Source organism: Mastigoproctus giganteus, chromosome 10 (assembly GCF_048544385.1).
Source record: "Mastigoproctus giganteus isolate SK-2022 chromosome 10, ASM4854438v1, whole genome shotgun sequence".
NCBI lineage: Eukaryota > Metazoa > Arthropoda > Arachnida > Uropygi > Thelyphonidae > Mastigoproctus > Mastigoproctus giganteus.
The window spans coordinates 150,517,917-150,544,796 of record NC_143584.1 but is presented as its reverse complement, the minus strand read 5'-3'; the positions used below and the strand labels follow the sequence as shown (position 1 = coordinate 150,544,796).

Sequence of the window (26,880 nt, the reverse complement as noted above, 5' to 3'; positions counted from 1 at the left end):
CTCCTCCACGTGCAGGAGATTCTGATCTTTTATCTCGTCTGTACATGACATAATTTGAAAATTTGGCGAGATCTGTGGTGATAGGAATGTTTCCTGTAGGCATACACCTATGGGATTAAATTGGGTGAGTAAATCCTTCAAGTTATCTGAATGGCTTCTTAGTCCTCTGCAGTTCCATTGCATGATGTTTTGCATTATTTCGGTTTAGTTGAGGAAGATTCATCCGACTGATTTTTTTTTTTTTTTTTTTGTACAGAGCATTTCTTCCAGTCTTTTTTTTGGGAACATGGGACATCCAGTATTCCTTGTGTCGTTGGCATGAAGTTGTAATGGGTACGTGATAACGTTTAAGTACACCTTTCGGCATCTCTCATATCTTCACAACTGGGCTGTCATGTTTGCAATACCAGGGTGCCTGCCCACCCACTGATGAAAGGCCAACCAGCCTGCCAAATGTTGCTGTCTGGGTGGTGGTGCCCACTGAGAGAAAGTAACAATAGTCTTCTCTATTAGCGAAGCATTACTTATTTGAGATAGCGCAAAACAGGGTAACTCGTTGTGAAGGATGAGCACAATATTAGATACAGTTGAAATGATGCCCTTTACACTACTATCATAGTTTTTTCCTTTAAGAGTTGTCTTAAAGGAAACTTATATTATATAGATTAAGGTAAATCATAAAATAAAGATGACAATTAAATATTAAACATCATTTAAAAACCTGTAAAGTACCTGTATAAGAAAATTCTATAGTAACAAATATTCAACTTACCTGTGACAGTCTTATTGCTTTTGCTATATATTCAACCTGTATATATAAAAAAACATGTTTTATTCAAAATTCACATATTATATAATTAAATATAAAAAATAAATACACTAACAGAAAGAAAGCTCATATCACAAAAATGATACCAAATAAAACCTCAATTTTTTTTAGGACAGAAATGTTCAATAGATATAAATTTTACATATTTTTCTAAAGGGAGCTCTCCGTAACAACAATGAATATTTGTTTTTTAACACAACCGCTGATAGAAATACTTTTTCTACAACAGAGGTTTTTTTTACACAACCTCTGTTTAGAAATACTAACATACCTTTTTATTTTTCGACTAGACAGCGTATTTGATTATAAACCTATCATGAAGCATAATTCATTTACAAAATGAAAGCCAAAGACTTTCTTCTCAGTACATTATATGCAACTTGTGTTGTTTACTTGTATGATTATGTTATCAGTGCAGATTTCAAAAACAGCAGTGAACAAAAAAAAAAAAGTAGAAACACCCAGCAGAACCATAACAGGAATAAGAAATCAGAATATTTGGGAAACAATATGCATTAGATATAGTTCTAAATTAGCTTGATCTCTTTAAACACTGCTGCACTGATAACCAACAATTTGTTTTACAGAATAAATGAATTAACAGTAATATTACTTTGAAATAAACAGAAAATTTGCAATGTACAAACACTAGAGCAAAATTTAAACATCAAGTGGACATGTCAACAGGTTAGTTTATGTGCACAATGCTTTACGTTTCAGGCACATCAGATTTCCTTTTCTTAAGTCAATTGAATTTTTTCTTGACTTAGAAACAACAGTTATCTTGTTACCAATTAATTTCTAATTGATTAGCTAATATATAAAAGTAATTGTTTTCACTTCACTGCACAAACCCTTCCACTGTACATTTTGTATTACTTATAATTAACAGTGTGTGAAATGCAACATGCATTTCGGTTCCATGGTTTAATAATAAATTAAACAACATTAAGTAGCATACTACCAACACTTTTGTAATTCAGTTTACTTCTGAATTTTAATAACAATTGAAATATAACACTTATCTAATGTTTCTTCTATGATTAATATATAATAAACTGATAACTAAACACCATATAATATGCACTAAAAAACCAGCAAATTATTTTGCTGGCATGTAGAAAGATTGTTAAAACAATGTTAGGAAATGAAGCAGAACAAGAAATAAGCAAAATTCCCCTCTCAAATGATACGATTTGTAGACGAATTACAGAACTGTCAGCTGACAGCAGAAATTGTATGGAATAAACTTCAGAATTCAGATTTTGCATTGCAAATTGACGAATCTACTGACATCAGTAACAAAGCATAGCTACTTGCATTTATTCATTTTATCGATGGAGACCAAATAGTAAATCAATTTTTTTGTTGAAAAGAAATGCCAGGTACTACAAGAGGTCAAGACATCTATAATACTTTAACTGCCTACCTTGAAAAATGGAAATGTTCATGGAAGTCACGTGTTGGCATTTGTGTGGATGGAGCTCCATCTACTGTAGGCTATACGAAAGGGTTTACAATGCTTGTAAACCCTTTCAAAATCCCAATGTTATTACAACTCATTGCTTTCTACATAGGGAGGTCCTCAATTCAAAAACATTAGGAATTGAATTACAAAATGTTTTAAACCAAGTTGTCGAAATGGTTAATTTCATTAAAAGCAGACTATTAAAGACTAATTTATTTAAGCAAATTTGTATTGATATGGATTCACAGTACAGACGATTAATTTTACACACAGAAGTGAGACGGTGTTAAGAGGGCAAGTGCTATGTTGCGTACATGAACTCCGAAAAGAGATGCTTGCAATTTTTGAGGAAGAAAAACATGAATGCTTTGAATATCTTTGTTGTGAATTTTGGATTTCCAAGCTGTAATATTTAACAGAGATAATTATGCACCTTAATAACCTCAATACAAGTATGCAAGGTAAAAATGAAAATATTCTAACTTCAACAGATATGCTAATTGCATTTCGGAAAAGAATAGCAATCTGGAAAAATAGAGCTAGCAATAGTAATTTTGAAATGTTTTCTTTGCTACGAAAAACCCATATAAAAGAAATGATTCCTATCGTGGTTGAGCATTTGACAACTATGGAAGAAAAATTAAACTTTTATTTTCCATCATTAAATGTAGAAGACTGATTGGATTCGATAATTTCAAACCAACACCATCGGATGTTGGTTTGAAATTATCTGAAGAACTGGATTCTATATCCGGTGATCGCAGACTAAATATCAAACATGGAGTTGTCTATCGAAAAATTTTGGATTTCAATTAGAGAAGAATATCCTTCAGTAGCTAAAAAAGCTCTGTCCATTTTGATGCAGTTTTCTACATCAAAACTGTGTGAATTAGGATTTTCTTCACTAACTAACATTAAAAGCAAAAAAGAGAAAGCCTCCAATGCATTGAAGGTGAAACAAGGGTATGTTTATCTCATATATGTCCTGACATTGGAAAGATCGCCAAAAAAACATCAAGCTCATGTCTCATATGACCATGTTTAATTTTCTATAGTAATAGTTTTCTATAGTTTAAGTTATTTTTATTCATAGTTTAAAATATATTAATATATTTTTATTCATAGTTTAAATTATATTAATATATTTTTAATTTTGTACAGAAAATTTTATGTTTTACAGTGTGCCGCAAACCAAAAAAGTTTTGAGAACCACTGTGCTAGAGAATGAAATGTTCATATATTGTGTTTATGTGCAACATAATTCTGTTAAGAAGTATAAAAATTAATAACTAAGTACCAAAGGCTTAATTATTAGACAGTAAATTGATGCGAGATGGGCAAGTATCAACAAACATGAAACTAAATGAAACTGATGCTCATCTGGAACATTTACCTCTTAAATCTTTTAAGAGGCGACTATCACAAGAAACAGAAGCATCAAAGTGTGTACCACTAGTCAGCAAAAACTGCAGCCCTGCAAAACAGTGTGGTCTTTGCAGCCATAAAGATTATGTACAGGGTCAATTTTTACAAGTGGTTCCTTCAGCAAGTTCACAGCAGATAAATTAACAAGAATTTACTTTTTTATTCTTTTTTTTTTTTTTTTTGGATCAGGCATTGTTTTATTTGAATGGACAAGTGAACAGCTAAAATAACAGATATATTTCTGTAGTTTATTGCAACCATTTCAAACAGAAAAAGCAAAATTCTAAGGCTGCACCTGGCAAGATTCTGCTATCATACAAAATCTTGCCAGCTTTCTTTATGTATAATTTTGACAATGTAACTATAGACCTATTATTGATTAATTTGTTTTTGTGTGATTGTATTAAAAAAAAAAATTCATTACTAATATTTTTATGAAAAAACCTCCAAAGATGAGAGAAATTTTGCCTATTTACAGCTGTTCACATGGCCAGAGTATCTTTGAATAGAATTTAAAATTGTCAGTTTCTTCAAAATTTCCACATAATTACATTTACTCGGGCATTCAAACACACACAATTCTTAAAAATACACGAATGAAGTTGTCAACATTCTAACTCAATGGATTTGAATTTGATTTGACATGATAAAGGTAAACCAAGCAGAAATCAAAATTGTTTATGCATTTTATCACATACAAGACAGCCATTATCACCATTTATTGAGAGATAAGGTAAGAAGCAAATATGTCTGCGTACAAGCCTGTTAAATCCACAATACAAGCAAAATAGAATATGGAATGTTGTGGTTGAGGCACTTTTCATAAATTAATCAAATGGCTAAAAAAAAAAAAAAACTTGTAGATAGAATGATTTATAAAACAGCCAGTTTTATACTGTTTTATAAATCCTTCTATCTACAATTTTTTAACAAGTTTTTCACAATTTATCAATTATTATTATGCTGTATAATCTGACTTACTTTGCTGTTTGACTTACCTGTACTCGAGAATAAGGTTCTATAATTCGACACAAATTCTGCTCCAGCATGTTGTCATATAAAGTATCTAAATGAGCTTGTATAATAGGGTCTCCAACCAATTCATTTCTATATTTTTCAAGAGCCTAGGATTAACAGTACACATTCATGAGTTTTTTTGTTATAATATCTGAAGAATATAAATGTACATTTGCTCGCACATGAGTAACTCAATTTTTTACAGGCCATTGCTTTGGGTACAGATAATGTTAATTTGTGGAAAGTGAGAAAAACAAAAACCCAATACTGCTGCTTGTGCATCTGCACAAGTCAGGGAAGTGTCCCCACCCTCTTCCCAAAGAAAAGATCACCTCCCATAAAGCATGTATTTACAGATATGCACACTCTTCAATTTTAAGTGAGGCGGCCTTTTACTTTTTTTTTTATGTTACTGATACATCCAATTTGCAGTAATAAAACCTAAATTTAAAATTCAAAAATTTAATTCTTTTGTAAGAGCAATTTATAGTTATAAATTTAAGTGATTGGTTTAATTTTTTATGGTGCATTGGCAGCTTAAGCCAAACTGAAGTGAAATAATTCTTATGTGAAAAAGCAAATGGCATACATGTTGCATTACTGAAAAGATTTATAGTTTAACGTATATAGTTGCTTAAATATTTTAGTATCAAGAAGCTTATTTTTGCTAAATGTATTAAAGAGTAACTTGCTTCCTGGTAGTTCCACTATCACTAAATGTACAGAAAAGTGAAACTAAATTGGTGTCAAACCAAAGTAGATAAAAAATAAATAAAAATGTATTGAAAGCACATTAAGACATTTTAAATGATACGTGGAAACAAAAACAGTAGAAATAAAAAAATACATATGCCTTAAATGCTTCAATCAGGTCTCATTGAAGGTGCTTAATTTCCTATACTGCAATATACAGAACTAGTCTCTTGTGGTGGGGGGGGGGAGGGAGAGAGAGAGAGAGAGAGAGAGAGAGAGATATGAGTTCTTGAAAGACATTTTTCTCTGCACCCATTACAACAGATCTATATGGTCTTCTACATCCTTCCTAAAACAAAGTTTTCAAAATGTCCACTCTGTCCTTTCTTCTGCATATGTTGTACTCATTATTCAAATTTTGCATCTTCTATATCAGCGTGGTACCATATTTCTGATATCCACATTTTATGTGAGCTGTGACAAAACAACTGTTGGTTAGAGTACTGTCACTATAAAGCACCTTCTATCTCATGAGAGGCTAGTTAGCCCAATAGTCATTTCATCTTTTAAACAAATGGTCAATTAAGTTTTTGGTGAGGCCATCTGTTTGAAAGTGGTGCAATACAGGGAAACTCATTGCACTGCTGAAGAATTAAGACAATTGCACTCTAAGCAGTATAAATCCTGCTGGCTGCAAAAACATATGGGAGAGCAGGATAGTCATGCAAACGTCTTATAATTTGTGAGACCATATACCATTAGCTATATTTTAACTTTGAAACACCATAATAATTGTTTTCCGTTTCAGCTAACTCACAAGTCCCAGCTTTAATAAGAGGTTAAAGACTAACTATAAATATTCCCAATAACACATCAATACTCAATAAGTTATCAATTTATTATTGGTTAAAAATGAATACTCAATGAATACACATCAATACACAATAAGTTATCAATTTATTATTGGTTAAAAATGAATGTAGCAATGCAATAGTCTCTTGTTTGTACTTTCTCTTTATGCAGTAATGCTACAATCTCTACAATGTTTGATGTTAAGATAACCCTTATCCAAATTGCTATTATCTTCAAGCTCAAAGGGAAAATTCTAAAAATATGTAGACCTTTTCATATAATGAAAAAAAAAAAGGTAAAGTGCAACCATTATCAACCCACTGCAGTATGGAAGCCTCCTCAACAATTCATGCTGAGGGAAATGGACCATAATCTGCCACGCTGGTCCAGTGCAGATTGGCAGATCGACCGTATTCAGCAGTCAGGGGCTTGAACCCCGGTCTACTCAAAGAGCGTGTGCTACTGCACTCCCGCTCCTGACCACTCGGCTACGGAGGCCGTTTTTACTAAAAAAAATTCTCTGTTTATGCTTGACAATTATTTTAATGACTGGCTGATCACGATCAATCATATTCCATGTTATAAGCTGGTTTTATATTACAGTAAAAGAGTTAACTGTCATATGGAGGAAATGATGTGCAAAGTTGTTATTTTCAAATGTTACTGTTAAGGCTCAAATAAAATAACAAGATAAATACCACTTGAAATTCTGCCACCGATCTCTTCTGACTGGCTTGAGCAATGGCTTTCATAGCATCCACTTCACGTCCCGCATATTTTAAAGCTAATTTACCCATAACAATAGACTGTACATCATCAGGCCTGGGAGAAAAGAAAACATTTATTTAACATAATGTTCTATTAAAAATTTAAAATATTATAATTAGCCAAACAGAAATTTATTTCGTTGATATTCCATTTATGACAACTAAATACTATTGTAAAAGCAAGTCAACAAGTAGGTGTAATTGTAAAAGAATAAAATTTTGAGCAAATTTACTAAGTGACCAGCTTATAGGGTACATTCCATCCAAAGAATCAAGAGTATCAACACGCCAGTACAGTTATATAAAGTAGGAAGTTGGATATTGAGAGGTAGTGTGCGTGTGCAATTCAACAAGAAATTGGGTCAACAAGCAGAACTCAAGTTACTGAGTACAGTATGATAGTGCCAGACACGTAAATGAAAGTATCAAGGACAGTGCCATCTTGTTGGGGTGTTCATGCAAAAGTGTTTACAGTATGTTTGCAAATGGTCCAACAATCAATAAACATCCACTTAATGATAGTCCCGTGATTGGAGACAACTTTGATAGGAGAGGCTGACGGAGATTGAAAAAAATCATGCAACCTAACAGTTAGGCAATTTTCTGCTGCAAATTACCTAACTGGGTCCCACCCATGTCACCTAAAAACAAGACTTATGGGTACAGTGGGCACAGGAATAGTAACACTAGACATCTGAGGAGTGGATAAAGGCTGTCTACTCCAATGAATCCTGGTTTCAACTGTTCTATGCTGGCAGCAGGATAGAGCAAGGGACAGTAACAGTAGAATGAATTGATGAACACACTGTGACAGGTATACACCACAGGCTGGTGGTGGATGGTGCTTTTTGTAGTATACGTTAAGTCCCCTGACACTGGTGGGTTGATTCTGAATACCACAGCCTAACTGAATGTTGTTGCTGAATAGATGCATCCTTCATGCTCATACTTTATCCAGCTGGTAATGGTTACTGCCAGCAGATTAATGACAAGTCACACTATAAGGCACATATTGTCAAGTAGTAGCTCCAAGAGCAAGGGCGGCGCCTCCGTAGCCAGGTGGGCAGGAGCAGTGCGTAGCACACGCTTCTTGATTAGACCGGGGTTCGAGCTTGTAACCACCAAATACAGACGATGCGGAAAGGTCAGGGAATGACCACCACATATCCATGGGGCAATATGGCCTTGGTTGCTAATGCTCCTAAAACCCAAATAACAAACAAACAAACAAACAAGAGCAAGGTGACATTAGCATATTTCATTAGCCTGAGGATGCATCTATTCAGCAACAACATTCAGTTAGGCTGTGATATTCAGAATCAACCCACCAGTGTCAGGGGACTTAACGTATACTACGGAAAGCACCATACACTGGTTCTCAACCCAATCAAGAATGTAGAAAAAAGGCCCTTCATAGTGAGGAGAAACTGTATGAGTAAAATCATTAAATTAACATACAGGCAGTCCTCGCTTTGCACAGTAGTGTGGGACAGTAAAAATGACCGTGCAAAGCAATCTTTATAATCAATGGAAAAAATTATGATTGTTCTGTGACCTTTAAAAATTTTTGCCAAAACATTAAAAACTTACTGTCGGTTATAAATGTATGAAAAAAGGAGTAAAACTAATATCACTGTTCAACAAAAAAAAAAAAAAAAAAAAAAAAATTCTTGAATTTGTTTCCTTTCTTAAAATAGGCAACCTTTACTAATTTTGGGTCAAGAAAAATGAATATGACTTCAGAAATTTTTTATTAGCTCTAGTTTTTGAGATAGAGTACTTTCATTATTGTCTAAGAATATAGTAATTTCAGTAATAGTCTGAGTGAAAAGTAATATTAAAACAATCTCATATTTACATTTTCTTGATACAACATAAATCACAGTTGTTTTTAATTAAAACGTAAAAAAAACAATAACAAGAAAATTACACAGGAACTGAAAGTACTTTCTCAAAATGTGGCCTATTCGTGACAGTGCCTTCTTTCCACTTGTCGCTTGTATTCCACTTCCGGGGCATCTCTTGTTACTGTTCAACAAGTTGTTACTGTCAGCAAGCATAGAAGCATTCCAACTACCCTGATATCTTCTTTTCATTGCCGAAATGTCTTGGTGGAATCGCTCACCATGCTCGTCACTCACTGCACCACAGTTTTCAGGGAAGAAGTCCAGATGAGAGTCAAGAAAGTGGATTTTCAGTGAAATGTTGCAGCCTAATTGATGATACTTTTCTAGAAGGTTGTTTGTTCACAGTCTCAACATAGTTTCCAGCTCTCTTCGGTTTCCCAGGAAGTTATGCACAACACTTTTAAAGGCTTCCCAAGCTGCGTTCTCATTACCCTGGAGGACTCGCTCAAAGTTTTCATCCTTTAAAAGTTCACGAATTTGCGGACCAAGAAAGATTCCTTCCTTAACCTTAGCATCATTCAACAGTGGAAATTTTCTTCCCTGTATATTGCAATTAGTGTCTGTAAATTGCATGTATTCTGTGGTCGACATGCCTATTTGCCAGATGAAAAATCTGAGTTTCCAGGAGAACCATGCAACCCTTGCCTGAGACCAAATAACCAGTGACATGTATCTCATCAGTGAGTTGTTAGTATCTTCATTGCACTAAAATGTGACCCAAAGATGATTAAAACAGTGTAGTATGAGTAATGATATGCAGTTTAAATAAATAGCAACAGCAACCCCTCAACTGGAGCAGTGCTTGATATTTAGAGTAGTGAATTGCTGAGACAACTCCTGAAGTGCCTAAACAATATTAAACCGATGCACTAATTAGCAGATCTAGTTTGCTCGTCTCAATGAAATGAGACAATGCTCTATTTTTATAAATGCTTTATAGCCCTCACAGCACAAGCCATTCATCATAAATTTGCTTGAGACTATAACTGATTGATTATTACTTTAAATCAATTTTCTCAAAACAGTGATTCGCTACTGAAGATAAATTATATGATATCAAAATACACTGATCAATATTGGCAAATCAGTAAACCAGAGACAACCAATGAAATCTATGCACTTAGTGGAAGGAGATCAAATAGCACAAAAGCAATTTCAACATCTGTCACAAAATGGAGTGGGGGAACAATCTTTATAAGGAGAGAGTAAGAAGAATGAGAAAAACAGAACATTTACAATCAGTAAATAAATGATATCACAATTAATGATACAAATATTATGTTGGAAGAAATTCTTTAAAAAAAAGTCCAATTTTACTGCATGCAGTACTTTCAGCACAAAGGAGGGAACAAATGGAACTAATCAAGAGACATGTATAACTGGAAAATAAATGGCTTCCCTCCAATAAAAAAGTATTTCATTCATATTTAAGACATTCTGTATGACTTCTGGGGGGGGGACATAATTGAGTGAATAATAATTGATTATTTCAATAATCTATATAATCAATTATGCAAATCAGTCAATTGCGTAACTGGGGAAAAAAAAAAAAAAAAAAAAAAAACAGTGAAGGGATTCCAACCGATGTTATCAAAACTAAAGCTGAAGTCCTGAAATGTCTTATGCCACTTGGCCAATCCCTCCCTCCCTCCCTCTCTAAAGTGCCATCACTATGTAATACATAAAAAACTTGCAAAAAATAAAATCTTCAACTGTCACCAAAATACTGATACTAGAGAAAAACCTATGACATCAGTGGGTTCAACATACAAAATACACAAGAATGAGCCAAATACAAACCAACTTTTTTTTGTTTATATTTAGACTGTAGTCCTAACTCTTGAGATGAATAATTATAGTGAAATTATTCATTTCAAGGAGGAATCAAGATTTATTTCAAGGTTAAACTCATCATTTTATTTCAATAATCATAAAAAATTATTGAAATAAAAATTCCAGCTCTAAACTACTGTAATAATTACCTTTATTAATACCTTTATTATATGAAAGAACCCAAGGCACTTATCAGCATGAAAGTAAAGTCAATTTATGCTTTGGGAGCCTCCAAACAAAAAACGCACAAGGCTAATTTTAATAATTTGAGAAAACTCCTTAATAACATGATTTTTTGTGATGCCAACATGGATTCCATCACAAGTGGACATATTTTCCTTGTCTTGTCTTGTGCAGTAAATATTAACATTTCCACCAGCAGCAAACTAACAAATCTTTAGAATGGAGAGCTGTGTGTTACAAAATAATTTAATATAACAATTAATATATTTAATTAAATTGTGGAATGAATTTTGATATTTATATTTAATTCTGTGAAAATTATTGGTTTCATTAAAGAATATTTGCATAAATTATTTTAAGTTTTTCAAATATTCTCAATGAAAACTGACAATTCTCACAGAATTCAGTATTAAATGCTATTCATTTTTAATTAAGTAAGAACAATCAATCAAACTTGTTCTTGTGTAAGAACAATCACACAAGAACAATCAAATCAAATCAAAATCCTATGAGCTTTCCAGGTGATTACTTTATCATTGATAAGGTAATCAATCAGCTGGACAGCTCATAGGATAATCTAATACATTATATTTACATAGCGTTTTAGTTTCAATATAGAATAACTAATTTTAAGATATATATATATATTAAATTCTGAACTTAAATAAAAAAGGAATCAATAATGTTAAAATAAACTTTTTCTTACATATTTAGCATAATCTTGGAAAGCAACATATACTTTAAAGCAATCATAGCTTTAGGACTATCTATGCAATCGTAACCTTCAAATGCTTCGTAAAAATATGAAAAGGCAGTTTTAAAATCTCTCTCATCGGCAGCATGCAAAATTCCTGACTGCAAATCTAATGCAGCTTGAAGTTTTGGAGGACAATAAATTGCATTTGCAGTTGTCCTAGCTGATGTCAGAGCTGCCCTACAATTTGGTAAAAAGAAAAAGTAACTTCAGTAAATTTAAAGATTTAATATACATTTATTTGAATGAATTTGTTCAGATTTACAATACCAAATTTACATTATTTTAAATTTCTATCATTCTGGTTCTAAACCCTGCAAAAAAAAAAAAAAAAAAAACATGAAAAAGTGTTACCTGTTTCAATTTGAGTTGACTTTCCTTTGAAAGTCAATCCAAACTGAAATTTCCTTTGACTGATGAAGGTTGATGTTTAGGACCAGTGTTGGACAAAAATAAAGTAATTTCTACTTTAAATTATAATTAGCCATCTTGCATTTTATATTACTAACAGGTATCAGTCTGAACATACACTGTATATTCTGTTTCATCAGGACAGACTGAAGTCAAGTGTTGAATCAAGTAGATATGTTGTGAATTTAATTTTTATAAAATTTTATACATTTTTTAATAATGCATGTATGTTTACAGAAAATTAAATAATCAAGAAATGGATAAACCATAGGTTAAAGAAAGTATAATGCTTTCAAAAGAAGATAAGGTATGCACGTTATCTTCTTTGTAAGATGTATTGCATTAACTAAATGCCTTTACTGGTTAATACACATTTCTAAGTTATTGTCAAGAATAATACTTGATCACTTAAAAAGAAAATGAACATATATGCCATATGCACAGGGCCGGCCACGAGCAAGTGCAACCAGTTCTGTTGAACAGGGCCCCGCGAACTAGTGCTGTTCCATGAACTGCTCGTTACCAGTCTGCAATGAATAGTTTTTCATTTTTCTAATAATTCATTTTTATTGTATTTTACAAAATTATTGGTCCATGACAGATTGGAAATAAAAGAAACTGGTCCTTCACACCACAGACAGTTTGAAGCACTGCTCTAAATAATATAATTTGCATCTTTTCTTTTTAAAATTTCTTTCAGTGAGCCTACTACAGTCTTAATGTCTAGTTACCCACATTATCATCACCCCAAGAGCACTCACAAGAGTTGACTTGAAAACTTCTGGAGGTAAGGAAATAATAAACAAGACCCGCAAGTAATTTCTTCACAGGGCCCCGCAAGCAATTCTTGAACAGGGACCTGCAAATTTTGGGGCCGGCTCTGCATTCTGGTTTTTTACTGGACCCAGAATATGCATTCTGGGTCCAGTTAAAACTTCCGTCTTCAGTGGTAAAAAAACAAAACAGACTGACTTAAAACAGCTAAAAGCTAACTTTAGGATAACTTGAACGAACATTACATTATGTTGATTGACACATTATTCAGTTTGTGATGTCACAAACTGGATATATATACAGTCAACTATACTGGATTGAGTTTGATAAGGAAGTTACACCTATTAATGGACACAAAAGTGCGATTCAGCAGTTACATTTTTATGTCCTCAATATCCTGAAATTTCTTTTCTCAAAGATTTAAGGTTTTCTTCCTCTTTTCTAAGGTGAAAACTGTCCTTTGAGGACAGTTTTCAACTTAGGAAAACCACTGGTACCAGATTAGGAGAGTAGGGTGGATGGCTGATTTGTACAATGACATATTTCATCAGAAATGCCTTCAAAACAGGTGCAGAATGGGCAGGGGCACGGTTGCGCAACAAGAACCAGTGGCCTTTCTCCTGAAATTGCAGCCGCACTGGGAAATGCACTTCAATAGTCTGAAGTATCTGTACATAGACCACAGAGTTGATTCTCTCCCCTTCAGTTACAAATTCCTTGTGAATCACATCCTGTTTGTTGAAAAATATGTTCAGCATCGTCTTGATCCTGTACTTCTAAACAAAACTTTTTGGGCCTTGATGATTTTGAAGACTACTGCATAATCTGATGCTTCATCTCTTGGTCATACTGAAACACCAAACTCATTTCCAGTTGAGTGTTTCAGTATGTATTGTCACTGTAATTTCCTCAACAGTGACAATGCAGTGGAGGAAATTAGCATTTTCTTGATAAGTCTGGATGAAGCCTTTGCATGATGGCACTCTTCATTGCTTCTGCTTATCTGTGAAGCTGTACAGTATGAATTTTGCATAGACCTTCCTTTTCCCTAAATCTTCATGCAGAATTTGATGGATTGTCTCCGTATTCACATTCAATTTATCAGCCATCATTCTGAGGCTCAAACGATGATCTTTCAGTACAAAAATTTCCAAACTTTTGTGCTCACTTTGGGAGGTTGATGGATGCTCACTTCTTGGATCATTGGGAACATCCTCACATCCATCTTTGAACCACTTATACCATTCGAACATACTGGTATGACTTAACATTTAATCATCATAAACAGTTTTTAACATTTCATACATTTCTGTTGCAGATTTTCAGTTTTAAGCAAAATCTGATATTCATTCACTGCATAATTGTGATATGGAACATTAACATTACTAACAGAAATAGTTGTTACTTGTAACTTTCAACCTGTCAGGTTGCAAGTTCTTTTCAAACTCATTGAACATGACTGCATCAGCACTAGTCGGGGAACTATATTGTTACACCTCATACTAATATAATTTTTTTATATAATGTTTAAATGGCATTTTACACAGGTTAGCTTGATGAAATTACTTGAAACTGAAAGAACTTCACCTGTGAAAATGTCAAATTCATTCAATTAGGTTTTAGAATCTATTTATTACTAAAAGAGTCTAACAATCATATGTTTCACAGATGTTTTCTCCTCTGCAAAAATTAAAAATAAGTTAGCTTGCCTATATAAATTTTTAATTTTTGGTTTTCAATTATCCAATTTTTAATCTTAATTTCACTTTTTAACCTTTAATATAATCTAATCAAAATTAAAGCAAAATTAAATCTAAATCTAAATCAAATTAAATTAAATCTAAATCTAAATTAAATTTTAGTAACAATAATAATAAAAAGATGGCACAATTAGCCAAGTGGTTACAATGCAGAAACACCAATGATGGACTAGTTTGAATAAAAAAAAATAATAATAATAATAAATAAAAGGGAAAAATCACTTCTTCAGACTTCCAAGATCAAAGTGATGGCTGAAGCAGAGAGTGGCACCATCTGGTATTGGTATATCTCCCAAAAACTACCCCAACTACTGGATGCAAAAAGCCAAAAGCTAAACAGGTCCACCTCCATAGCTGGATGAAGATAACAAGTAGAAATGCATAGAGTGTAACACAGAATAAAAGTCACTCATGTTCAGGTCTTATACAGAAGGATCAGTTCGAAAAGTTGGAGACAGGCTCCAGAGGAAGACAGTGGAGTAAGCGGTACTTGGATAATAACATCAGAAGCTAATGCAAAAATATCAGCTGATAAAAGTACTGTATTATAAGTAGTAGTAGTAGTAGTAGTAGTGGCACATGATGCAAGAAAGCAAGTGTAGGAGCTTATGCAGCATCAGCCAAAAAAAAAAAAAAAAAAATCACACCATTCCCTCCAAATGCCTGTCCAGTTCCTCCTTAAATTTATTTAACCTATCAACTTCTACAACGACAGATGGAAGTTTGTTCCAGCAATTAACCACCCGCTGGCTAAAGGCAAATTTCCGCACATCTATTCTACATCTGTCCTTTCTTAATTTGAACTTATGTCCCCGTAGGTTGGTAATCTGAACAAGTGGAAGGATCCCATCAGAATTCAGCGTGCTCAACCCATTCAAGGCCTTATAGACCTCAATCAGATCACCGCGCAGGTGCCTAGTCTCCAGCCACTGCAATTTGCAGAACTTAAGCCTCTCTTGGTAAGAGAATCCCTTCATTCCCCTCACCAATCGTGTTGCTCTTCTCTGTACACGCTCAAGCAAATCTACATCCTTCCTAAAATGAGGCCTCCAGACCTGTACGCAGTACTCAAGGCGTGGCCTGACCATTGCCTTATACAGAGGGACAATCACCTCCTTTTCCCTGCTAGCAAAATTCCTATATATCATTGACAAAACCCCATTACCCGCCCTAGCAGCCTGTCTGCACTGCTCAGAAAACTTCATATCTGACTGCACAATTACTCCCAGGTCTTTTTCATTTTCTACCACCTTAAGTGTAGTACCACACAGTTGGTACGTTTCTCTGGGGTTATTTCTACCCATATGCAGTACTTTGCATTTGTCAAGGTTGAACTTCAGTTGCCACTTCTTAGCCCATCTGCCCAAATTATCTAGATCCTGTTGCAGTAGCACACTGCCATTACTGTCATTAACAACCCTGCCAACCTTTGTGTCATCTGCAAACTTCGACATTAAGCCTGATATACCTTCATCAATATCATTGATAAATACACAAAACAACAGTGGACCCAACACCGAACCCTGTGGGACTCCACTAATAACATTAGTCCACGAAGAGCAGCACCCATTGATTACCACCCTCTGTCTTCTCCCACTTAACCATCCTTTTATCCATTGTAGCAACTAACCCTTAATACCATTCTGCTCCAATTTGTACAGTAGTCTTCCATGCGCAACAGTGTCAAAAGCTTTCCTGAAATCCAAGTATATGATATCAAAATTATTTTTTGCATCCAGTTCCTTTGTGACCACATCATAATAACCAATCAAATTTGTCAGACAAGACTTTCCCTTAACAAACCCATGCTGTGTTTGAGTTATCGCTGCAGTCTTGTCTAGATGATCCTGCAATGCATCTTTAACCAGCGACTCCATTATTTTACCCGGAACAGAAGTTAAACTAACTGGTCTGTAATTACTCGTGTCACCCTTCGATCCACCTTTGTGAATTGGGGACACATTTGCACATCTCCAGTCCGTGGGAACCTCCCCTGAGTCCAAGGATGCTCTCATAATTATGGCTAAGGGTTTGCTTAGTTGCTTTGCCGCCTCCTTTAAAATAACTGGATAGATCCCATCCACCCCAGGTGCCTTTCTTATGTTTAGCTTCAACAATTTCTCCTCCACTTTGCTCTCAGTTATTACAAAATCATTAAGCACACTGCTACAATTTGATAACCTTCTTCCATTTTCAAATTGTAATAATTCCTCACGTGTGAATGTAGATGCAAAATACTCATTCAGTTTGTTTGCTATCTGAGCAGGATCATCAACAGTCGAACCAGCGATGTCAAGTGGTCCAATCATATTCATCCCCTTCCTTTTAGAGTTTATATAAGTAAAGAAATCCTTGCTGTTTTTCTTAGCATCTTTTGCCAAAGATTTCTCGTACTCCGCCTTCGCCTGCCGAACCTCCTTTGTGACCTGATTACAGACTAGCTTATATCTGCCACAGGCTTCTGCGTCACCTGATAATTTATATGCATCCCATGCATTTTTCTTCTCTGTCACGAGTCTCATTAGTTCATTTGATAACCATTTAGGCCTAAACCTTGAACGATATTTCTTAATCGGTATATAAAGTCTAGTAGCTTCCACGATTAATTCTTTGAATGCTTCCCACTTAGAATTTACTGTTTGTAACATCGTCAGTTGATCCCACTGTACAGAATTTAAAAACTGTCTGAGACCACTGTACTCCCCTTTACGGAAGCAAAAACCCTTTCCTTTACCCCTGACGGTAGTTACCTCTTTGAGTAAATCCCACTTCAGCACACTGTGATCACTGCCACCTAGTGGTTCCTTTATCTGCAAATTCTTAATACACGAATGATCACTGCTGATAACCAGATCAAGAGTGTTACTTTCTCTGGTTGCCTCTCGAACATGCTGCTGCAGAAAACAATCATCCAATAACTCCACAAAAGTCCGACTAGTGTGTGAGTGACCAACCCACAAGTTCCAGTCAATATCTGGGAAGTTAAAATCCCCCATTATAAGACATTCTGATTTACTGGCCCACTCTATTTCTCTGTACAATTGTTCATTGTACTCATTCAAGTCATTAGGCCTATAACACACTCCTACTCTTATTTTTCCTTTCGCAGTGCTTATAAGTATGAACCCCAGTCTGTACCAGAGACCACTACTCAAACTATACTGGGACTGTGTCATAATAATGGACAAGACAATCCCACACAACAAACTAGACATAACTGCCATCAACAAGAAGGATATAGCTACCCGCATAGCAGTACCAAACACCAGCAACCTCCAGTAAACCTATGAGGAAAAGATCAGGAAGTACACAGACTTAAGATAAGAAGTCAAAGAGATTTGGCATATGGAACAAGCAATGACCATCCTGACCTGGCATGGTGGAAAAGAGAGCAGCAATATGCCTCCTACAGACATTTACACGAAACTACAGAAAGTCACAATCCTGTAGAGTAGTCAGAAAAGTTGTTCGACTAATAGTAATAATAATAACAGTAACCAGACACAGCCAACCACCCCATGCACTTGGTACCAGTACCCATCACGGACCAGAAAAAAATCCCATAAGGAGAAAAAAAGTCATAATAATAATACAACAGGACCTCAAATCTAACATCCATAGACCCAGCACGTTCCAGATTTTTAAATTCTTGGCTTTTGAAGGTTATGCACATAGTATAAGTATTCCGGAATAATTTATTTTTATCAGATAACACAGTAACTGTAACCCCTATAATCCCCAGAGAATGACAGTTGCCAGCATTAAACCAAAATGTTAACTCTTGCTGCTGGATTAATTCAGTAGGTAATGTACTTGCCTAAGAAATAAAGGGTGCAGGTTCAAGTGTCACCTTGTTATGGGTATTCTGATTGTCCAATATTTTTTTTAATATGAAGTACAAATAGTATTATATAATTCCAGCAATCGGATCACCTTAAACTCACAAAAGGTGATATAGTTGTACACGTTGGCACTAATGACATTAAGAGTAGGAGACCGGCGGAATTACTTGACAAGTACAGGTCACTGATGAAAAAAAGCCGTGAATTAGGGTTGAAATTGAAAGTGTCTGCAATTCTGCCCAGACACGATAGGAGGGAGTATATGATGAGAGCCCTGTCAATCAATTCGGCCCTGGAAAGATTGTGCAGGGCTCAAGGGGTAGAATTTTTTTCAGCCTGGTCTGTACTTGTTAACAGGAGAGACTGCTTCTACAGGGATGGGATACACTTAAATAGAAAGGGTGCAAGAATGTTTGCTGATGCTATCGAGGCAATGTTAGGTGGGTCGGAAAACTGCTAGATTGGGGGGATACAAGGACTAATAGATTAACAGTAGCCACTGGCAGAGGTGAAAGTGATTCTTGCACTGCTTCTATTGGAATGAGCCGCAGCCTGGAAAATAAGATGCAGGATATTTCAGAGACTGCTGGGAATCATTGGGGTACAAGTAAACACATGGGTTGTGTTAGGGTAGCTAAGAAAAAGAACAGGTGCATGTATACTTGTGTGTACACCAATGCTAGGAGTTTAGTAAATAAATTTGATGAATTTGAGGTATTGCTCAAAACATCAAAGGCAGATATTGTGGGGATTTCAGAGACGTGGTGTCACACAGATGTAAGAAATGCAGAACTGGAATTTGGGGAGTACAATGTGTACAGAAAGGATAGACAGGATAGGAAGGGAGGAGGGGTTATGCTATTAATTAAGAAACACATAAAATCCAAGGAAGTGAAGCCAGTCGACATCGCTGGACAGTGCAGTGTCGAGTCAGTTTGGTGTGACATAAGCATTGGGAGATCAAAATTGAGAGTAGGAGTGTGCTATAGGCCTAATGACTCTGATGAGTATAATAAGAAACTGTTCGGAGAAATAGAGTGGGCCAGTAAATCAGAGAGTCTTATAATGGGGGATTTTAATTTCCCAGATATTGACTGGAATTTGGGGGCTGGTCACTCACACAGTAGCAAGGCTTTTGTGGATTTATTGGATGATTGTTTTCTACATCAGCATGTTCGGGAGGCAACTAGAGGGAGTAATACTCTTGATTTGATTATCAGTAGTGATTCTTCATGCATTAAGAATCTGCAGATAAATGAACCACTTGGTGGCAGTGATCACAGTGTGCTGAAGTGGGAGTTACTCAAAGAGGTAACTACCATTAGGGGTAAAGGGAAGGGGTATTGCTTTCGTAAAGGCGACTACAATGGACTGAGACAGTATTTAAATTCTATACAGTGGGATCAACTGGTGATGTTGCCAACAGCGGGTTCAAAATGGGAGGCATTCAAAGAGCTTATCGTGGAAGCTACTAGGCTTTACATACCAACTAAGAAATATTGTTCAAGGTTTAGGCCTAAATGGTTGTCAGATGAACTAATGAGGCATATGGCAGAGAAGAAAAATGCATGGGATACATACAAATTAACACGTGACACGGATGCCTATGATAGATACAAGTTGATCTGTAACCAAGTTACAAAGGAGGTTAGGCAGGCGAAGGCAGATTACGAGAGATCCTTGGCAAGGGATGCGAAGAAAAACAGCAAAGAGTTCTTTACTTATGTAAACTCTAGAAGGAAGGGGATGAATCAGATTGGTCCACTTGAGATCGATGGGTCAACTGTTGATGACCCTGCTCGGGTAGCTAACAAACTAAATGAATATTTTGCATCGACATTCACACATGAGGAGTTATTCAGCGAGGGGAATGCCAGAGGTGTATTCAACTCTAGCAGTAAGCTAGAGAATCTTGTAATAACTGAGAGCAAAGTGGAGGAGAAATTGTTGAAGATAAACACAAGAAAGGCACCTGGGGTGGATGGGATCTATCCAGTTATATTAAAGGAGGCAGCAAAGGAGGTAAGCAAACCCTTAGCCATAATTATGAGAGCTTCCTTGGACTCAGGGGAGGTACCCATTGACTGGAGATGTGCAAATGTGACCCCAATTCACAAAGGGGGATCAAAGGCTGACACAAGTAATTATAGACCTGTGAGTTTAACTTCTGTTCCCGGAAAATTAATGGAGGCACTGGTGAAAGAAGCACTGCAGGATCATCTAGACAAGACTTCAGTTATAGCTAGGACACAGCATGGTTTTGTTAAGGGGAAGTCTTGCCTGACCAATTTGATTGGATACTATGATGCAGTCACAAAAGAACTGGATGCAGGGAATAACTTTGATATTATATACTTGGATCTTAGAAAGGCTTTTGATACTGTTGCACATGGAAGACTGCTGCACAAATTGGAGCAGTGTGGCATTGGAGGCAAGTTGCTGCTATGGATAAAGGGGTGGTTGAGGGGGAGAAGACAGAGAGTGGTAATCAATGGACACTGCTCATCGTGGACTAATGTTATTAGTGGAGTCCCTCAGGGTTCAGTATTGGGGCCTTTATTGTTTTCTGTATTTATAAATGATATTGATGATGGTATATCAGGCTTAATGTCCAAGTTTGCAGACGATACGAAGGTTGGCAGGGTTGTCAAGGACACTACTGACACTATGCTGCTGCAACAGGATTTGGAAAGGTTGAGCAGATGGGCTTCGAGGTGGCAAATGAAGTTTAACATTGACAAATGTAAAGTACTACATATGGGAAACAGCAACCCCAGAGCAACGTATCAACTCTGTGGAACTACACTGACAGTGGTAGAGAATGAAAGGGACCTGGGGGTGGTGGTGCAGGCAGATATGAAGTTCTCTGAGCAGTGCAGACGAGCTGCAAGAGTAGCTCATGGTGTATTGTCAATGATATATAGGAATTTTTCTAGCAGGGATAAGGAGGTGATTATTCCCTTGTATAAGGCAATGGTCAGGCCACACCTAGAGTACTGTATACAGGCCTGGAGGCCTCATTTCAGGAAGGATGTAGAGCTGCTGGAACGAGTACAGAGAAGGGCAACTAGATTGGTGAATGGGACAAAGGGGTTCTCTTACGAAGAAAGGCTTAAGTTTTGCAAATTACAGTGTCTGGAAACTAGGCACCAGCGGGGTGATCTGATAGAGGTGTACAAAGCCTTGAATGGTTTGAGCATGCTCAATGCTGATGGGATTCTTCCTCTAGCTCAGAAAAATCACCTGAGAGGGCATAAATTCAAATTGAGGAAAGACAGATGTAGGATAGATGTGCGGAAATTTGCCTTTAGCCAGCGGGTGGTTGGTGGGTGGAACAGACTTCCATCCCTTGTCGTGGAAGTTGATAGCCTAAATAAGTTTAAGGCTCAGCTGGACAGGTATTTCGAACGAACAGAGGGGTGAAGTGGAAGTGGTTATTTTTATTTATTTATGTTACTTTTTTTTTTTTTTTTTTTTTTTTTTTTTTTTGGCTGATGCTGCATAAGCTTGCTTTCTTGCATCAAATGCCTCTACTAATGCTAATGCTAATGCTAACTCCAAGTCATTACTACTGTACTATTGTGTACTATACTGTGAACTGGTACTGAATGTCTTGCAAACTGAATGATTTTATACATTGTGAATATATATCAACAATGATGTACAGCCTAGGAAATATGTAAAGCAGAAAGAAACTGGTGTTTAGACATTATTAATGGAGCACGATGTGTAAATCTAGTACCTGCTCAGTTCTTTTTTTTTTTTTTTTTTCCAGCTAGATATTTTCCCTGTCCTTATATGGTTAACTGTTCTCACAGATATATTCAAAAAGTGCTGGATTTTTGAGGTTCTCTGTAATTATTAATACTACGGTAACCACTTATTTCTAATCGTGGTTGCACCATCACAGAAACACCCAAGTGCCAAAACCACAAAAAAAAAAAAAAAAGAAGTTTTTTGTTAGTTTGATACTCAGATTTTTTTTGCGATGGTGCAACTGTAGGATCAAAAAGTATTAATAGAATCACATCAACTTAGTATTAATTATTATTAATAGTGTTAACTTATTCATTAATAATTATTTAACAATATTAGTAAATAATTATTAATTGTGTTAACTAACAACCACCCGCTGGCTAAAGGCAAATTTCAGCACATCTATTCTACAATTGTCTTTCCTCCATTTGAATTTATACCCCCTCAGGAGAGTCATTTGAGCAAGAATCTGATTAGCATTGAGCTTGCTCAATCCATTCAAGGCCTTATACACCTCAATTAGATCACCTCACAGGTGCCTAGTCTCCAGAAGCTGCAATATGCAGAACTTAAGCCTTTCTTAGAAACACTAACCCTTTGTTCCACTCACCAATCTCATTGCCCTTCCCTGTACTCATTCCAGCAGCTCTACATCTTTCCTAAAATGAAGCCTCCAGACTTGTATACAGTATTTAAGGTGTGGCCTGACCATTGCCTTATACAAGGGGACAAACACCCCCTTATCCCTGCTAGCAAAATTCCTGTATATCACTGAAAAGGCACCATGGGCTATTCTGGCAGCCTTTTTGCACTGCTCAGAAAATTTCATATCTGACTGCACAATTACCCCAGGTCCTTTTTATTCTCCATTAACCGAGTGTAGTACCACCCAGTTGATATGTTACTCTGGAGTTACTGCTACCCATATGCAGTACTTTACATTTGTCAATGTTAAACTTCAGTTGTCACCTCTCAGCTCATCTGTTCAACTTTTCCAGATCTTGTTGCAGCAGCATACTATCATTACTGTCATTAACAACCCTGCCAACCTTTGTATCGTCTGAAAACTTAGACATTAACATTGATATACCTTCATCAATAACATTGATAAATACACAAAACAACACCACCTGTTATACACAAAACAACATGTTATTAGTAGAGTCCTGGGGGACTCTACTAATAACATTAGTCCATGAAGAGCAGTGTCCATTGATAATCACTCTTTGTCTTCTCTCACTCAACCATCCTTTTATCCATTGTAGCAACTTGCCCTTAATGCCATACCTCTCCAATTTGTACAGTAGTCTTTCATGTGCCACAGTATCAAAAGCTTTCCTAATATCCAAGTATATGATATCAAAATTATTCTTTGCATCCAATTCCTTTGTGACCACATCATAGTATCTAATCAAATTTGTCAGAAAAGACTTGCCCTTAAACCCATGCTGTGTCTGAACTATAACTGCAGTCTTGTCTAAATGATCCTGCATCGCTTCCTTAACCAGTGACTCCATTATTTTCCCTGGAACAGATGTTACACTAACAGGTCTGTAATTACCTGTGTCACCCTTTGATCCCCCGCTGTGAATTGGAGACACATTTGCACATCTGCAGTCCATAGGGACCTCCCCTGAGTCCAAGGAAGCTTTCATAATTATGGCTAAGGATTGGCTTACTTCCTCTGCTGCTTCCTTTAATAAACTGGATAGATCCCATCCACCCTAGGTGCCTTCCTTATGTTTAACTTCAACAATTTCTTCTCCACTTCGCTCTCAATTATTACAAAATCACTTAGTTCCCTGTTAGCAAATTGCAGTTTCTGGAGACTAGGCAACTACGAGGTGATCAAATTGAGGTGTATAAGGCCTTGAATGTATTGAGCAAGCTCAATGCTAATGAGATTCTCCCTCTTGCTCAGATTACTCACTTGAGGGGGCATAAATTCAAATTGAGGAAAGACAATTGTAGAATAGATGTGTGGAAATTTGCCTTTAGCCAGTAGGTGATTGATAGTTGGAACAAAGTTCCATCTGTTGTAGTGGAGGTTCAGCAACTTAAATAAGTTCAAAGCAGAACACTAGACAAACATTTGGAGTGAATGGATGGGTGAAATGGGAAGGATAATATATTTTTTTGTTTGTTTGTTTTGGCTGATGCTATATAAGCTTGCTTTCTTGCATCATATGCCCTACTAATGCTAACTTTACTTGACCATTTGGTTGGATTAGATTATATTAAAGATTAAAAAGTAAAATTAAGATTAAAAATTACAGTTAAGTGAAAAGCAAAAATTAATAATTTAGATTAAAAAAATTTATTGATAAATCGTCTTTTTTTAAATTTTCCAATCATCAAAGAAGTGGAGTAGAAAACATCCATGAAATGTATGAGTGCTACTCAGAGTAACACTCATACCTTGAGTTTTATCATTATGAGTGCTACTCACTTCATAAGATATTTTCCAGCTGCAATTTTCAAATTGCAGCTGGTCCTACATTGATATTTGAGACATTTCTGTAATACTATACTGTAGAAATGCAGTTGAAAAGGTGTCCCCTATGTACCTGCAAAATAACACTCTGCCACAAAAGTCAAGTTGAATATTAATTGACTGAATGTCTCTGTTGTATAAGGTCAGCCAATTTAATTTTTTTTCCCTTTTTGAATAGTAATTTTGTAACAAATCTGCAAAACTGTTAATTTCTGTGCTATATGTTTTCACAAAAAAATTAAAAAGGACATTGCTACTTTTTCTGATCATTTTAAATTACATACCAAGTAAAGTTCACAAAAATCATTAATTGCTCTAACTGGAATAAGCATACTAAACATGCATCAAATAAAGTATAAAAGCATCTCGGAAACTGGTTGGGTTGCCCTAATTTACTGCTTGGATTTGTTACAACTGTTCCCTGTCCAACTGATAGCATATTTCCATCATTTTGTTATACAGCCAGATGGTGCCTCTGATTCATCTGACTGTATATTAGTTGTTATTAGCATCAACAATCAATACCCAACTCCTTCCCCACCAATTTTGTGGGAAAGGAGGTCTACTATATTACTGAAGCCTATTTTTAATATATGCACATTAATCATAGATCTTCAGTACCAACAAATAAATGAAGTAAGAATCAACACTCTTTGGATTGAGTTTTGGGAGTTCTTCAGTGCACTGACTACTACAGTCATAATACAGTCTCACATGATACTAGATGTGAGTACAGGTGATCACAGATTGATTTGCTTGTTGTGTGGGCAGGAAAAAATTCCTGGAATATGTCACTGAGGAAAGGATCCTATTCATTCCCTCTTCCTGAGATAATTTAAGTACAACCCATTAAAAAATCCCTCCAGTTTGTGGTGGGATTCAAACTCGGACCTCTGCTAACAGACCAATATGAAGTAAATCCACTATGATGACGAACCCCTATTTAAGGAAAATGAAAATTTTATTTTAAATTTGCTTAGAATTTTACCTTGCTTTCTGAAGATTGCTAAGAGCATGATAAACTTTACTTTCTAAAAGTTGCACCTCCACTAAAAGATTTTTATCATCCAGTTTTTTGAGTTCACGTAGAAGTACACTTCCTGAAATAAAAATGGGGGAAAAAAATCAAGTTCTGAGATACAATATTTGAAAAAGTTCTAAAAAAAAAATCTTAATTTTCAACATCCTTACTGAATTTTATAAGAACAAAATTTGTTACCACAAACTAAACATTTGAATATTTGATACCCAATGCAAGGAACATAAAGTGAATAATATTTTATGGAATATGGCATTCTAACATCAATTTAAGTGGATAGAACTGGGAAATATTCTTGATACATACCAAGGTTTTCCCAGGTTCTTTTCTACCAGGAAGAAGTTGATCAAGTCATCATCATCATCAGCCATTTTCAATCCACTGCAGGATGAAGGCCTCTCCAGCAACTTTCCAGTTCCTTCTGTTTTGAGCACTGGCCATCCATTTACTACTCAAAAACTCATGAATTTCATCTATCCATCTCCGCCTTTGTCTTCCAGGTTTTCTTCTAGCTCCTCTTGGGTACCATTCTGTTATTTTCTTAGTCCATCTGTCATCATGTCTTCGAGCTATGTGTCCTGCCTAAGACCATTTTAGTTCTTTAGTTTTGATAAGAATGTCCTTTACTTGAGTTTGCTGCCTAATCCATGTGTTTCTCTTCTTATCTAACAGTCTGATTCCCAATATAATTCGTTCCATTCTTCGCTGTGTAGTTCTTAGCTTCTCTTCCATTCTTTTGGTGAGTGCCCAAGTTTCACTTCCATAAGTCATGGTGGGGAGTATACATTGATTCATTATTTTACGTTTCAGACAAACTGGGATATTGCTCTTCAGTATGTGACTATATTTCCTGAATGCTATCCATCCAAAATTTATTCTTCTCTTGACTTCCAGCCATTTATCATTATTACAGCTAATAACTTGTCCCAGATAAGTATATGACTCCACCTTTTCAATTACTGCTCCTTCAATCATTATTTCCCTTTCTGTGGCATACTTGTTCATCATTACTTTTGTTTTAGCCATATTCATCTTTAGTCCAAAATCCTTACTAACTGTGCATAACTGATTAAGAT

The 26,880-nt window shown here is 35.7% G+C and overlaps 1 protein-coding gene across 2 annotated transcripts in view; it reads right to left on the bottom strand.

Annotated features, from left to right (window-relative positions):
* The window catches only part of LOC150079373 (26S proteasome non-ATPase regulatory subunit 11-like), a 187,376-nt gene that overhangs the window by 27,224 nt on the left and 133,272 nt on the right, over positions 1-26,880 (bottom strand). The window contains exons 6-10 of one of the 2 annotated variants that reach the window (XM_090383642.1): positions 25,754-25,865; positions 11,681-11,908; positions 6,983-7,106; positions 4,721-4,846; positions 773-808 (exon numbers count right to left, since the gene is read on the bottom strand). In XM_090383642.1, the coding sequence (XP_090239768.1) occupies positions 773-808; positions 4,721-4,846; positions 6,983-7,106; positions 11,681-11,908; positions 25,754-25,865 (626 nt within the window). The remainder of the gene's footprint in view (positions 1-772; positions 809-4,720; positions 4,847-6,982; positions 7,107-11,680; positions 11,909-25,753; positions 25,866-26,880) is intronic. The other variant, XM_090383643.1, reaches the window with a different exon arrangement.